The sequence below is a fragment of the Drosophila mojavensis genome, unplaced genomic scaffold (assembly GCF_018153725.1).
Source record: "Drosophila mojavensis isolate 15081-1352.22 unplaced genomic scaffold, ASM1815372v1 contig_74, whole genome shotgun sequence".
Taxonomy (NCBI): Eukaryota; Metazoa; Arthropoda; class Insecta; order Diptera; family Drosophilidae; genus Drosophila; species Drosophila mojavensis.
The window spans coordinates 24080907-24096027 of record NW_025318899.1 but is presented as its reverse complement, the minus strand read 5'-3'; the positions used below and the strand labels follow the sequence as shown (position 1 = coordinate 24096027).

Genomic DNA, 15121 nt, shown 5'->3' with positions numbered 1-15121 from the left:
TCGATAATACACATTCGATTGATTGATTACCCAACATCAGTATATTGCCCGCGCAATTGCAACACTTTAACATGTCCAATCAAGGTGTTCATCTACTTGCCTCTTTTGGGCATTAAAACCCAGACGATGTTACACTTCACATTTAATTGAATTAAATTGAAGCTGATTCAAATTTACAGTGCATATGTGACCTTTCTACTCTGACTAGTTGTTCTCATACGGCAGTTGGGTTTTTAACACAATCCCACAATTCATTTAAAGATATAAATACATATATGTATGTATGTACATATGTATGTACGGCAGCTGATGTGCAAATATTTTCCATTCCAATGAGTCGTACGTTGCCGGTGGCGACTACGCGCTTATCAATTCAATTGAAATAATATTAACAATAGCTGGCTTTATAATAAACTCGGTTGCATCAACAGGGACTTGCGACTCGGAGTGGAAGCACGCCCCTCGATGAGTAATCGCAGCTCAAATTTCCAGCTGCTATCTGCTTGGAAACAGCTTTATGGCTTTATATGCTCTATACATATAGCAGAGTACAGTAACCACATTTTGTATGATCATAAAAACATAAAAAATAATTTATTTGCTTATTAATTTGTTTAATAAATATACAATATATAAAATTTCTGGTTAGTTTGCAAGGCATTTGCAAGGCCACTCAAAGTGTTTTCATGACAAAAAATAAAAAACACCCAAAAACTAGTACAAAACTCCGATTAGCTGGTCGACAAACGAATTATCTTTCCACACATTTTTTAACTACGCTGAAAAATACATACACTGATAACGAGGTACATTAACACACTTTCTGTTTAGTAGACACACAGAATACGCGGACTTGACTTGGACATGTCGGTAGAAAATTAAAATTGATTCGTATTTCAAGGCACAACAGGCACTCTGTTAAATAGATATTACATATTAGTCTAGGGGCATTAACGTTGGACAATAGCGCCCAATAGAAAGGTCGATCTATTGGGCACATAACATTTACACATACATATACGTACACACACACATGTTAATTAATTAATTCAAATCGAATTTTTTTAAGCATGCAAAATTTGTGCTTGGCACTTTTAGGACGAGGATCATTCTGATCCATCTTATGACCAGCCGCCTGTCAGCTTGTGGAACATCTCCTCGTTAAGTGTCTGGTTACTTTCTTTGGAGCGCATCGACATGAAGATGTAGCCGCCAATGAACTCGTGCACCACCTTGCAGTCGGCGGACAGGCAAGAGAAGACAACGTTCTCGTCGTGGAACTGAATCATCATGCACTTGATACCCCAGTTTACGTTCCAGGCTTTCATTGTGTTGTAGCGCCAGGTCATCAGATGATCGCCCGTATTCAAGTCCATGCGCATGATGCGGTTGTGCGCCACGCCCAGCAGCTCCTCCTTTTTGTGGCCATCGAATTTGATGACAAAGAGCGTGACGCCGAAGTCGGGCAGCGATTGCCACGCCTGAATGTACTTCAGCTTGGCCTCCATCAGCTGCAGCTGGCGCACATTGGCGTGTGCTTCCAGAATTCGCTGCACGGCCTTGCCGGACAGCTTGCGCAGCATTTTGGGCGACAGATAATCATTGGCGTCCACTGCGCGCGGATTGATATTCAAAGGCGCCGCCTGTGCCTGCGGCTTCTGCATTTGGAGCAGCGAGCGTATGCTGTTTACCTCGCTCTCGTAGCTGCTGTCGGCCAGCGAACGTCCCTTGGCGGCCAGGCGACAGGCGGCCATCCATTTGGCATATTGCTCCTCGTTCTCACAGCGCACCCAGTATTCGGTATTGGGGCTTTTAGGTCCCGCTGGGACCTCCAGCCGTATGCCAAACTTGCCCTGGGCTAAATGCACATCGGGCGTCACCTCGCAGCCACGCAGATTGATTGTGATGCTGGGGGCACCGCGACGCGTGTCCTCTTGTGATTTGTAGAGGTGCAGCTGCAGGTCGCGGTACGTGAAGAAGTAGCGCTTGTAGCCCCTCAGCGTGAACACCTGTGGCTTCAGGAAGCGCAAGTAGTCGGATAGTTCGGGGATTCGTGTTATGTTGCCAGCATCGCTGCCCGAGCTGGGGCCCTCCAGGGTGATTTGCAGCTCGTTCAGGGCCGAATCAATGTCGTCGTCGGCGTCGTTCTCTTGGCTGGACGACTCAATGCCGGAATCAGTGCCGTGCGGATGCAGATCTGTTTGATGATTGATCTGAAATTGCAGCGCGGCAAACATCAGTGTCTCCTCCTCGGTGCAGTCCAGCTCCTCGTTGAGTATCGACCATTTGGCCTGCTCGTACAGCTGGTTGATGCGCACCTGATCGTACTTCGGATTTAGATCAAAGAACGTATAGTACTTGAATCGCAGACAGAGCGTATCGAATTCGCGCACACCTTGCTCCATGATCGACAGCGAGGAGTCCAGCCAGCCGACATTCATGCGGGCCTTCTGCACCAACGACTTGGGCCGCACAAGGCGAGCGCGCACATCGGGGCTGGGAGAGCGTGGGGAGACGGACAAATTCTCCTGCAATTCACCAAAGATAGAGCCCGAGTCATAGGCGACGTAGCCATTGTGGCTGTTGTTGTGCCACCAGGTGCCAGTGGGCGAGCTGATAGGTGTGCCTGGTGCAGTGGTCGCTCGCCGGGGCGTCGTTGCATACGGCGATACTGGAGCGCACAAAAGATTTCCGTTTCCATGTGACCTGTCCAAGCTACCATTGCTTCCATTATAGGCATTTGTGATGGGCACAAATGAGTTGGTGTCTGGCGCAGGATGCAGATAGGCGGTGCCATTGGCCTCCGCAACGGGTATCATCTTTTGCGGTAGCTTGGAGAAGTTCTTCTTTAAATGCTCTGGCTCGAGAGGCTTGCAAAATGAAAGTTCTTCCGGATAGCGTATGTCCAGCTCCTTGCAGAGATTTACTACGGCGCCAAATGTTTTGATTGAGAAATTGACACGGCAATCCAGATAGCGAAGGTCAGGCATCTGGACACGCAGAGTCTTGTGCATGGGCGTGAAGTGTAGAAATGAATCGGATTGAACGCCAGCCTGGTCGAGGGTAGAGCGCGTGCGCGTTAGCCAGATGTTTTTGGCTGGCCACCAGAGCGCATGATCGGACCAATCCTTGGGCATTTCCGGATCGACCAGCTGCAGCATGACGCCGCCAATATGCTGGTCACCGCGCACACGCAACGTTTTCTCCACCTGCAGATCTGTGATGAATATCCGCAGGTTCCAGGTGTTCTCGCCCACATGAATCATCGTGCCACTGTTTTCCTATTTTGGGCGTATTGCCAACACACATATACGAGGCACAAGCACTAGCAAATGAGCGATTGGGCCACAAGCTAGAAATGAATAGAAGCAATAATTTGATTTTTAAATTCGCTCTATCGATGACGTAATCTACATACATACGCTCTGTCTCTGCCTTCTATCCAATATGCGAGCTGCTTTTGCAATATACACATAAGCGAACGCGAATGGTTTCGCTGCTGGTGCCCTTATCTCGCCCAGATATTTGCTTTGGCTCGCACAGACAGCTACCAGCACTCGTTCTGTTACAGCTCCACTTCTAATGAAAGCTCTCACTACTCAACGGGGCTCAATCGTTGATGTTATGGTTGTCTTTGTTAGTTCCCTCGTCGCAATAAGCGCTCAAGGTTATCGTTAGCGTTCTTTCCGAGGAGGTGGAGACGTCGTTGTCGTCCCACGGCACAACAAATACTAATGAATGCTGCAAAATTCCACACACATACGAGCGACTGCGACTGCGACGGCGGCGGCTACGAGCGAATGTGAACAAAGCCAAAACGCCAGCAGCTCTAACGAGATAGAGAGAGAAATTAATTCATAAATAAATCAGCACGAAGCAGCGACGACGCGACGTGTTTTTGGTTGATTTCGCTTACAACTTGTTTCTGCTAATGTGTATGTTTTTCTTTGGCTTGTTTATTTGACTATATACAAATTATATTTGGCCATTCGTATTTGCCCAGCATCTACAATGCGACGTTTAATAGCGTAAATTTATTTTTAGATGATTTTTCACGTTCGTCATCAGGCTTCGTCTGTTGCTAGAGTCGAGCAAGTACTTGTTATCGATTGTACATTTATTGATGATCATGACGATAGTATTGTTTACAGCAAATACATACGTTTACCGAAATTATTCATAAAATCTTAAAATCTTAAAATAATTCCCATATATTCTTTTTTTTAATGATTTATGTAAAAATCTTAAATATATATTGCCAACTCATATTGTGCATCGATATATCGATAACATTCAACAACCCTGCGCGGACTTAGTTGCATAAATACTTTTAACGAACTGACAGTAAGTTATTCTACAGTAAGGTGTGGAATTATAATTTTAAAAATTCAAAGTTTATGACTGAATAAATATAATATAACTTTGAAGGAGTACATTTATACGGATGCTAAGGTCCATGGCAACGACTGCCATTGACACTGCACGCACACTTGCCAACGTGCTCTGCCTTTCACACAGAATTCGTAAACAAACACAATGAAAGCTCCCGTTCAGCCCCAAAGCGCCAGTCGTTGCGGCGCTGTCTATTCGAGCGCACGTACTGCAGAAATTGTCTCTCAGATAGCTGAACGCCGACTTGAGTACGCGCCCGTACCCTATCTCGCTCACACATACGTTGATAGTCAATACGAATACCTGTAAACGAGCGCGCCATTGCATGGGCGAGCGTGTGTATGTGAGTGTGTGTGTGCCAGTATATGTGAACAGCCAGCTAGGAAAATTGTGCATGGAAAATCAGAAAAATCTTTCTTAAAACAACGTGAAAACGCAAGCCATGAATCAAAGATAGCGTATACAGTCCAATCAAATAATAAATCTCAAACGTAGCACAAACAACTGAAACATCAGAAGTATATAGTGATTTTTTAATTTTTCGACTTCGTATTGTGTGTTTGACAGACGAAAAATCGATCCAAACGATGCGAATCAACACAAAATTATAAGTTTTTTCTCGAAATAGTAGTGCAAAATATCATATAAACATTATTTACATGTAAATTTATATATACATACGTGCATATGGTGTATATATAAACGAAACGGCTAATTTCATTAGTAAAAGTTGGAAAATAGTGAGCGGTAGGGAAAGAGAAAGAGAGGTAGAAACAGAGTGAACGACTGGAAAAGTGAATTACGTTAATAGTTTAAAAAAACGCGCAACAGCCGCTGCAATACGATAAAACAACAAAGACAACAACAACAGCAAACAACTATAGAAATAACAGCAACAGCGCTTAGTCATCCGTGTGAGTTACGCCAGCGCAGTTCCAGCTCTCTGGCAGCAAACGGTGCGGGCCTATAGAGTGTAGCGGCCCCAGGTTAAAGCGCTTGTGACTGACTGCTCGATGATAGCGATTGCATTGCACTACGCCTACGCGTGATTCCAATAACAACAGTTATCGCAGTAACCTGTTGTACGCGTTTCTAGTTCACCTTTCGTTGTCAAACAAACAGAACAGCAAGCAGCAAAACACACAAAAACAAAAACACCGCGAATCGGATTAAATACCAATACACGTACAAACAGTGCACAAACAATAATATACAAACATAGTCGTACAACATAATAGAAAACTAGAAAAAGTTTACACATTAAAATACAGACCGGGACACACCTGTTTGCTGCATCCATTGTGCCGAAATAATAGTTACACATATACAAATATCTTGTTTCTATTTAGTGACCAAATATTGAGTTGAATTGTTAAAATGTCGCGCTTAACTGAGGAAATGGTGATTGCCCGTGCCAAGCAATCGGACCTGGGTCTTATTAAAAAACTCAATTGCTGGTAAGTTAAGTGAACTATTTGTTATTGGCTTTGGAGTGAAAGCCCAGCCCAGTGATCTCTGTCGAGATCTCTGCCAGATCTCTGCCCACTTGCCGCTTTCACTACGCCAGTCGCACTCAGTCAGTCAGTCAGCCTGACTGACCCAAATCCCTCAATTGCCAGCACTAGCAACCAGTTTAACCCAAGTTGTCCACTTGCCTGCCTACCCGGCTTTCTGGCTGCCTATCTATGCCAGAGCAGGGCGGCTGAAAACGTCTAAGAGCTTTGAAGCCTTTTCCTGCTCCAGCTAGGAAAGCACTTGAAGGATTTGCCTGCTGTGAGCAGCAGCCATTCGAAACAGTTCTTTTGCAAGTGCATCTTAGAGTTTATTGGGTTGTCCGGGTGCTTAAATGTCAACATTATGTAAATTTAAATATTAAAGGAAATTTACGAGCGAGGGTAAATTTGTGATTTGAGACATTATTATTATTATTGTTTATTATATTTCTTATTATTATTTACGACAGAAACTTGGTTCTATATAAAACAGCATCAAATAAATGCGATTACGAACGAAATCAAATTTAATTTAAAATAACAATTTTTTTTAATGCAAGCGCAGTCGTTAAAATTACTTTTACATTACATTATCCTCAGAATATTCGAATTGAAATTATCCATAGGGAAAATAAAATGATTTCCTATTTGTCAAATAATTATTTAATTATCATGAGCTAAATCAATTTCTTTTTTATGCTATGTAGTTAATATTGATTCAGTACTTAAACTTTTTTGTTGTTTGCTTAAAGTACCTTAGCGTAAATTTAATAAAATATCTTATGGAAAAGGATCAGTCAGAACATAAAAGGTTTTATATCTCTATATCTTTAGTTTCAGGTGTTGAGTTGTTAACATAATTTCCTACTTTATTTTATTATATTGCATATATTACTATACTATATACTATACAAATAATAATATAACATATTATATCTGCACAACAGTAATTAATAGTATGTTTTATATTCTACTACGTACATATATACTATTTATAAATATACGCAATAAACAATAGATGTAATAATAAAGTATATCAGCGAACAAATATCAAAAGATATTATTACTATCATATTATACATATATTAGTGCTTTAAAAAACCATTAATCAATAATAATCCTTATTTTTTCATTCTAAGCCACGCAATCTATAATCTTTCTATATTTTGTTTCTTGTCTTTTTAGGGGCAGTGATCTCACCGATGTCAATATAATTAAGCGAATGCACGGTGTTGAAGTTTTGGCGCTTAGGTAAGTCAAACGTATCTTAAATTGTATCCAATTCGACTCAGTTATAGATTAGAGGAGCGTTACGCTCATTTCCTGCACAGTGCCTTGATAGATTTTGAAATTCAATTAGACGCTTGCCATGTTAGTCAAATCTGCACATAGTGGGTGGAAAAGCTAGAATGAGAAATGAGAAACAGAGAGAGAGAGAGAGAGAAAGCTAATCTGGGCATAAGTTTGTATCTGTCAGATACTTGTGCTCAAATGATGTCATTCGCACAGCGAGAGGCGACGGCATCATCAACAGCCGCAAGCAAGCGAAAAAAAAACTTTGGCACGCTCAAGCGCGTAATTAATGCAGAAAGCAACAGCAACTACAACAATATGAAGCATAACAAAAGTCGTGGGAGCACCAAAATTGGCAACAGCAACTTTAACTCTGTGGGTCCAGTAAAGGCCCAACACATTCGCCCGAGCTGTGTGCGTGGGGGCAAGGGCAACGTTTGCTGCTACAAATAAATGCGAGATACGAGCTGCGAGCTACGAGCTACGAGATACAATAAGCTCTCACACAGATACCGCGGCACTTAACACAGATACTGGTGCTTGCATGTAGGTGATGATTATGCCAAGTATCTTGAAGTTTTCCTCTATTGCTCTCTGCTACCTTGTAGATTGCGGCCTTTTAAGGCAAACATCAATGTTTTTGATTGTCAAGGTCGTTTCGATCGATTTGCATGCCAAACTGACTGTCATATGGACAACATATTGTTGCAAAACAGCAAACGCATATCTGAACTCTTATAATGTATTTATTAGCTGTGCATCGCCTTATAAGAACTTGGCCAAGCAAGGCTTTGTCATAAACTTGTGTCGAACAGATGGCGTTTTTGTTAGTCTGTAAGCAGGACATGCAATGAGTGCGAAGCACATTCGTGTCATATATAGAATACTATCAGAGCTCTTTAAGCAATAAACAGAACATACGTTAACGTTCCAGAATCTTTTGAAATACATTATAATATCCGTCGCATATCTACTGCCTTTATATCTCAATGAAAAATTATTCAATATTCATAGGTCTTTAAAAGCTTTTTGTAGTAACCTACTTTACCTTATCAAAGAACAGTTACCACAGAAATGAGTCAATAGATACGGCAATACTTGGCGCACGCCATAAACCCGACCCTGGGTAATAAATATCAACAGCCCCATTTGTGTCTGAATGGGCTTTCGTTGCATTTAAGTAGTAAACCCTTTTGGTTTCACGTCACTGAGCAAAGGCTTAACATATTTTCTGTTATGCCCACATTGTTTGCCATTTGTGGAGTTGAAAGTTGTTGCAGATTATTGAGCTGGCCAAGGCGAGGGTCGTGGGTTGTTGGCAGCTCGCCTCTGAATCCATAAATCAACTGTTTGGCCCCCACATGGGAATATGGTGCGAGCATTATTTGTTTGCCGGGTTGCATGCTTAGATTTCTTTCTGCAAGAAGAACACAGAAAGTTCCAGTCGAGTGTGCCAGACTAAGAGATAACTTTAACCTCGCACTATCTGTGTTATTAAACATATTAAATATAATTGAATGACTGTAGTTCGATAAGGGTTTAAATCGATAACACTGAAATAAAAAGAATTAACGATTATTATAGTGTTGACGCTTAAAAAACTAAGGCTAATTCTCGATTTTATTTGAGCCGGTATCCAAAATTTAGAAAAGTAATACAAAAATGTTAGGGTATTTCTAATACATAGCGTTTCGATAAGGCTTATGATTCCTAACATTAAAAAGGAGCTAATTTGAAACAAACATAATATATGCGCATGCTTTAGACAGACTTACAATAAATTAATAAGTCGGTAGCTCTTAAATGTTTTGAGATTGACGCGATTGTAGTTGACTAGATCAGCATACGCTGAGAACTTTATATGCTTTATAGGAATACAGGCCTTTTCCCAGTGACACAAATGTGAACAAAACTATTAAGTCCTGATTTCCCATTTTAATTTGGTACAGGGTATAATAATGTGAACATAAAAATTTTGTATTGATTTGCATTGCGTGTTGTTGGCTGAGCTCCGTTAATAGTTTGGCCCGCTCCACTTGAAATCCAAGTGGCAACCTTGAACGAAATTGATAACTCTCGCTAATGTGGCACTAACTATGCATATTAGCTCAGTATTTCGTATTGTGGTTTCCCTTTGGCCTATCGTGTGCCACTTTCCGAGTCTATTAATAGTTGGTTGAAATCGCAGAGACTCCAAAATATATCTTGCCATGGCAATGCACCCGTGTGCCATTTACGATCCGCATAGGTATTGCATCTAAGTTTAGAAGCGTCTGCTGCAGTTTTATTTTTATATACATATACGTTCTGGGTGCTTTGGCACCCATAGCTACCGAAACCTCTGCAAAACATCAGACAGCGAACATTCTTATCTTATCTGAAAAGAAAGATAGAAAACTCAGACCTCTACCAAATCGACAATTTCATAGTAATTAACATTGAAAGAGCTACGAGCTGCCAGAGCATTAGCAATGAAAAATTACAAACTGACCTAGACGCCGACAACCTAGCCAAGAGAGATGATGACTGGGACGCTATCAATGACGGCGGGGCGACGCTTCACGCTGTGCTGTGGCTCAATATAATGTGTTCTCTGAACAGCCTACAGTTAGGTAGCATTAAGAATGTCTCGAAGAAAGTTGAATTTGTGGAGTTATTGACCTCGCGCAGCAGCAGCTGCTGGGGTACCAAATCTTTTGTATCTTTTGTGTAGTCGCCGTCTTTGCATAACTTTCATATGATTCATGGCATTTAAGCGGAGCTTCCTTTGTCACTCGATATGGTACACTGAAACAAAAGAGGTCACATAAATAATATCAACGCTTAAATTGAGGAAATTTATAAAGATATAAGGAGTTCAATAATCGTGAACTGTATATTACGGTGCTAGCGAGAAACCTTGAAGGCATATATTTATGTTACATATGACCAGTATCAGCAAAAATTTTCAAATATTTATGGACAGAATTTGATGTTAAACTACAGTATGTATCGCGGTGTATATGAGATTTATAAAGAGATCTAAGCTGAAATAAATTTTACTTCAATTTAGGGTATGACCTAAATTATTAAAATTAAATATGTATTTATAAATAATTGAAATTTAAAGTATAAATCCATCTATAGGAAACATACTATATATGTATTTATATTTTATATTTTATGCGAAGAAGTAAACATCAATATTCTCAATATTCAATTTATTGTAGCGTCAACAAAATATCCACCTTGGCACCCTTTGAAGACTGCACAAAACTACAGGAGCTGTATTTACGTAAAAACAATATACAAAATATCAATGAAATTGGTTATCTACAAAACTTACCAGCGCTCAAATATCTCTGGCTAGAGGAGAATCCATGCTGTGAGAGGGCTGGGCCCAAGTAAGAATTATTATGTTATTATATACGTCTTATATATGAATACTAAATCGATATTTTGCAGTTATCGCTCGATTGTGTTACGCGCCTTGCCCAACCTAAAGAAACTGGATAATGTGGAGGTGACTCCGGAGGAGCTCGAAGCAGCCATACGCAACACCGGCCCTCAGCAGGCCGACGATGACGTCTATGAGGATGCGTATGAGCCAAAACAGCAGCAGCACCCGCACCCCCAACAGCAGCCGCAACTGCAGCGCTCCTCGCCTCAGCAGATACAGCAACAACAACAGCAACAGCAGCATCAACAGGGCTATCCACAGCAATCACCGCGACAGCAACAGTCATCTCCGCAGCAGCAGCCACCACAACTGTCGCACAGGGGCAGTTCGAGTCCCTTAAAAGAGGTAACTAACCTCTCTTTCTGTCTTGGTCTATCTATCTCTCAGTTCATTCACACACCCACGCCCGCTAATTAGGAATGTCATTGCTGCTCGTCATTTAACAAAGCACATTTTTCTATCCTAATTACTAACAAGCCGCCACAGTTAGCAAGCCCACTTGCCAATAACTCCGATGGAACGAATAACGGGGCGAATAATGTCAGCGATTTATATAGCAATCAATTGCAAAACTCAATGCCCCCAACACCCACAAAGGTAAATGAACGCAATGCGTTAGTTCAACCTGTTTATGACCTGTACTAATTGAGTGTCGTGGTTGAGAGGGAGGTGTTTAATAAACGGAGTGTTTAAGGGAATGACCGATAGTATATTTATATTATAACTTTTATTGCCTAATGAGTTATAAGTTGGCAATACGACACCGTGTGAATATAGTACTCACAATAACAGACTTGTAGAAAGAAAAAAAGAGTTTCATATGAACTTAGTCTATATAGTCTATTGAATAATTCATAATTTATAAAACATCCAAACACATTAAGATATTGATTATGTAAACTAATGTTTAATTTAAAGGATTTTGTAATATTCGGCTCCGAAATATAACACAACTAAACACAAAATTTGGGGACTTGCTTCATAAGTTGTGCGAGAAATAATTGTATAATTGATAACGTTTCAATCGATTTAAATGGGAATAGTTATCGACTTTTAATTTGCGCGAGCTTTGCAGGGACTTTTAATTTCAAGTCTGTATGATTTATGTGTCATGACATCGATGCGTTCAAGCTTAAGGACGGATAGCCGGATAGAGCTAATTGTCCTAATCAGTACATCTACTTCGTAGGGTCTGCTGCACCTCTTTTTGTCTGTTACATACTTTAAAAAAAATGTACCTCAAGTTCTCATTTTCAGGGTGTTCAGGGTATAAAATATGTGATAAAATATATACGTAAAAGCAACATTCAAAAGCTTTGCCTAAATTGGTTGAATATCATAGAAGAAACATGTCATTATATTAGCTATTAGCCAATTTAGGTAAGACCTCGATTTGTTGTTTTGTTGTAGACTAATCTATCTATAAGAGCGAAAATAACCGTTGTCTACTAAAATTGATATGTTTTCAGTCCGTGTGGAGAATTTAGTACTAATACTAACAAATATTTGGCATTCCATATTCTTTGATATTTCCCAGGAACCCGCACACCCGCCATCGCCCAAATATAACACCATAACTAAAGAGCAACGCACTTCCTTTCATCAATATGATGTAAGATCCTCATACTACCAAGCAGCCAAACAAATCAGCCAACCGTTTTAGCATTTATTAAATGAGAAATGATGAGCTTGTTGTTGCCGGGCCTAGTCAATGTAGAGTTAGTTGGATTTTCTTTTATTTGCATTTTGTATATATTTGGGCGTGGACACGTCACACTTGAGGCCCCACCCGACGCCCATCGCCCGCCTCTCATAGCCCTATTGGGCGGCGTGTTACGCGTGAACGAGTCACGCGATGTAGCAGTGGCATGGTTAAGGTTCCTCAGCTAGTCGGCTAGTGGGACCCATTGTTAGGCGGGGGCTTGGGCTGGGCTGGGGTATCTGGGTTAAGTCGTGGCACAACAGCAGCGTTTGACTTTGAGCGAACATCGCGCGTCGAGCAGCTGAGGGAAACTGAAACCGAGACGAGAAACATAATTACCGCAGAAGCAGCAAAACCAAAAGCTAACTGATAAAAAAATAGGTCATTATGTATTCAACAAGCAAAGTTAGAAGAGCTGGAAATAAAAAGGGGTTTGGCCCCGTCCAGTAAATAGACCCTCGGCACATTTTTGGAGATCCAATGTTTTTGTAGCGCTCACAGTGCTTGGGAACAGCAACAAGCTCAGCATTTCGAGATCTAAAATGGTCTGGTATTGAAATGGCAGACAACACAACTAACGTCTTTTTTGTGCTCCTCTCCCATAAAATAAACTAAAAACAAACGCTCCACGACACTAACCAACACAACAACGATTAGCATTCGCCGGGTTCTGATCAGGAGAGTCCGCATGTTGGCTACAGAGAGACGCGCCCAGCGCCCCTGCCGCCCAGCATGTCGACGCACTCGATGAAGGTAAAAATCGCTATTAAAAGACAGCTGAATGGTTAACGATTGATGAAGTTGGGGAGTTGAATGTTGTTAATGCTTTTTAATTATGTCATTTTTCTGCTTCTGCCATAGGAATACTATCAGTCGGATAGGCCCAGCTATCCAGCGCACTATCGGCACAGTCAAACGGATTTGACGGAGTGGGAGGAGCATCAACAGCCACCGCAGGTGCATCACAATCCCTATGGTAGCCAAGTGCAGCTGCACTATCCACAGCGACGCAGCGCCGGTCCCGAAACGGCTGGAGAGCGTTACGCTTACAGGAATGGAAGTGCGCGAGAGAATGGAGGCGAATGGGAGGTCGATGATCGGTCGAGACCTAGGTAAGCAACCTGATAATCCAATCCGAGTCGTTCAGTTTTAATCAACACTTTCTACGATTCAGACGACCCGAAGGTCGCTACAGTGATACGGTTAGTACCGTTTCTGCCTCCGTACTGAATCATTTTGGGGGTTGTCATCGACGGCCCGTCAATCGAGTGAGTAACTTCTTACGATATCTCATTGAGATAGTCGACTAATACAAGGTTATTTATTTGCTTTCGCAGAACTCGAATCTACTATCCGCCACTTTGTGCCTGGTCAAGGAGCTGGATTACGGCAGTCTGGAGGTTTTGGAGCACGCCGTGCGCTGTCGCATTGACGAACTGGCAGGGGAATGATGAAAACGTGTGTCTAATCGCATGTCGATTAGCTAATATTCTTAAGGGTCTACAAGATCCGCAAAGGAAACCGCGTCAGAGGGACAGTTGGTAATTTTTTTTTTAATTTAAAGACCAGAAAAAAAGACACTCAGTAACACGACTCGAAATTTTTTAACTTATCAATTTAATGAATTACAAAAATGTTTAAACAATACTTGCCAATTGTAACTGTAATAATTGTTAACTTTTATAAGCATCGATAAGCTGCAACTTTTCTAAATGAAATATATGATATACGTGAGATATATGACGTACGTAGAATATGCATATGATAATTAATACGAATTGTGTAAACTAACCCAAGAATTTATACGCTCTCAACGTTCTATATGTACAACTAATTTGATCGTTATTCTAGTGTATTTAAGTTCTTAACTTGTTTTTGTTTTATTTTACACTCGACATTGCAGTTGTGTTAATGAATTAGCAAAGTAAGAAAACAAAGCACAGAGATTGGGATAATTAATATACTAGCCACACTAGCCTTATTTTGTACTTAACAAGAAAAACATATAACGTCTAAGGCGTCCAGCACAACACAATACAATCTTCCTTGTTTTTTATAAATTAGTTGAAATGCTTAACTCATGATAATTATGGGCCGGGCTTTTGAAGCTTGCCAAACCTTTGTTGTTGAATATTTGTACACAACAATTTAACACTAATTCTTATACAAACTCGTCCACTTTAAGTCTATTTTCTTTTATAAAAATGCGTATGAAATTAATAAATAATTAACAAGCAAAACTAAATTTAATTTGTTTCATTGAACTGCCTCTTTGTTATTCTATAAGAAGCAGTTAAATACATATATAGCGTTTGGAATGAATCAATGCTTATACTGCTTGCTTTGAATGCCTCTTACAAGCAGTGTAATATTTTGAGAGGTGTGTGTCTGAGCTGAAATCCAGTTTTTTAGCTCAGCACAAAAACGATAAAGCAATGTAAAACGAGGTACGTACATCCAATACATACAACGCATTTTCAATACAACCTATTTAGACACCAACCACTTTGAACATAATCTAGATGATCTAAATTATAAGGAATCGCAATGCTTTCTTTGAATGGAAACAATGAGTTCGTTTCAATTCACTTCATATATTATAGTATATAAGATATTTATATACATTCCAACACTTATTCCCAATTACCATTTTACAAATAAAACACATACTTTTAGAGGGGCTTTACAACATATAACACATAATATATTTATATTTGACTTTTATGTAGGGGTGTTCAGTAGTACTCGGTTATAAATGTATGTATTTGGTTTCTCTGGTAAGCTTTTTGTTATGGTTGTTTT

At 40.5% G+C, this 15121-nt stretch overlaps 2 protein-coding genes across 11 annotated transcripts; one reads left to right on the top strand and one right to left on the bottom strand.

Annotated features, from left to right (window-relative positions):
* Positions 1-593: 593 nt before the first annotated feature.
* Positions 594-4093, bottom strand: LOC6583488 (unc-112-related protein). Of its 2 annotated transcripts, none has more exons than XM_015162883.3 (3): positions 3917-4093; positions 3419-3829; positions 594-3352 (listed from the first exon to the last, which is right to left on the bottom strand). In XM_015162883.3, the coding sequence occupies exon 3, from the start codon at positions 3264-3266 to the stop codon at positions 1122-1124; it is 2145 nt and encodes a 714-aa protein (XP_015018369.1). In that variant the 5' UTR covers positions 3267-3352; positions 3419-3829; positions 3917-4093; the 3' UTR covers positions 594-1121. The 2 variants fall into 2 exon arrangements, with proteins under 2 accessions (XP_015018369.1, XP_002009156.1); XM_002009120.4 differs by having other exon boundaries at positions 3423-3829.
* A 463-nt stretch (positions 4094-4556) lies between these two features.
* Positions 4557-14073, top strand: LOC6583487 (cilia- and flagella-associated protein 410). Of its 9 annotated transcripts, none has more exons than XM_032731185.2 (11): positions 4557-4735; positions 5742-5849; positions 7071-7136; positions 10388-10561; positions 10623-10962; positions 11035-11214; positions 12155-12229; positions 12977-13072; positions 13181-13431; positions 13494-13587; positions 13657-14073. In XM_032731185.2, exons 2-11 carry the CDS (start codon positions 5770-5772, stop codon positions 13768-13770), a joined length of 1470 nt encoding a protein of 489 aa, XP_032587076.1. In that variant the 5' UTR covers positions 4557-4735; positions 5742-5769; the 3' UTR covers positions 13771-14073. The 9 variants fall into 9 exon arrangements, with proteins under 9 accessions (XP_032587076.1, XP_032587075.1, XP_032587074.1 ...); XM_032731184.2 differs by lacking the exon at positions 4557-4735 and adding an exon at positions 4742-4910; XM_032731183.2 differs by lacking the exon at positions 4557-4735 and adding an exon at positions 4742-5053.
* Positions 14074-15121: the final 1048 nt, after the last annotated feature.

What these genes read in the sequence shown, in the direction of transcription:
- LOC6583488 (XM_015162883.3), bottom strand. Translation starts at nt 3,266, where the DNA reads ATGATTCATGTGGGCGAGAACACCTGGAACCTGCGGATATTCATCACA.
- LOC6583487 (XM_032731185.2), top strand. Translation starts at nt 5,770, where the DNA reads ATGTCGCGCTTAACTGAGGAAATGGTGATTGCCCGTGCCAAGCAATCG. An exon ending in GTTGAAGTTTTGGCGCTTAG is followed by an intron (nt 7,137 to 10,387) that starts GTAAGTCAAACG and finishes AATTTATTGTAG; the next exon opens with CGTCAACAAAATATCCACCT. An exon ending in TGCCCCCAACACCCACAAAG is followed by an intron (nt 11,215 to 12,154) that starts GTAAATGAACGC and finishes GATATTTCCCAG; the next exon opens with GAACCCGCACACCCGCCATC.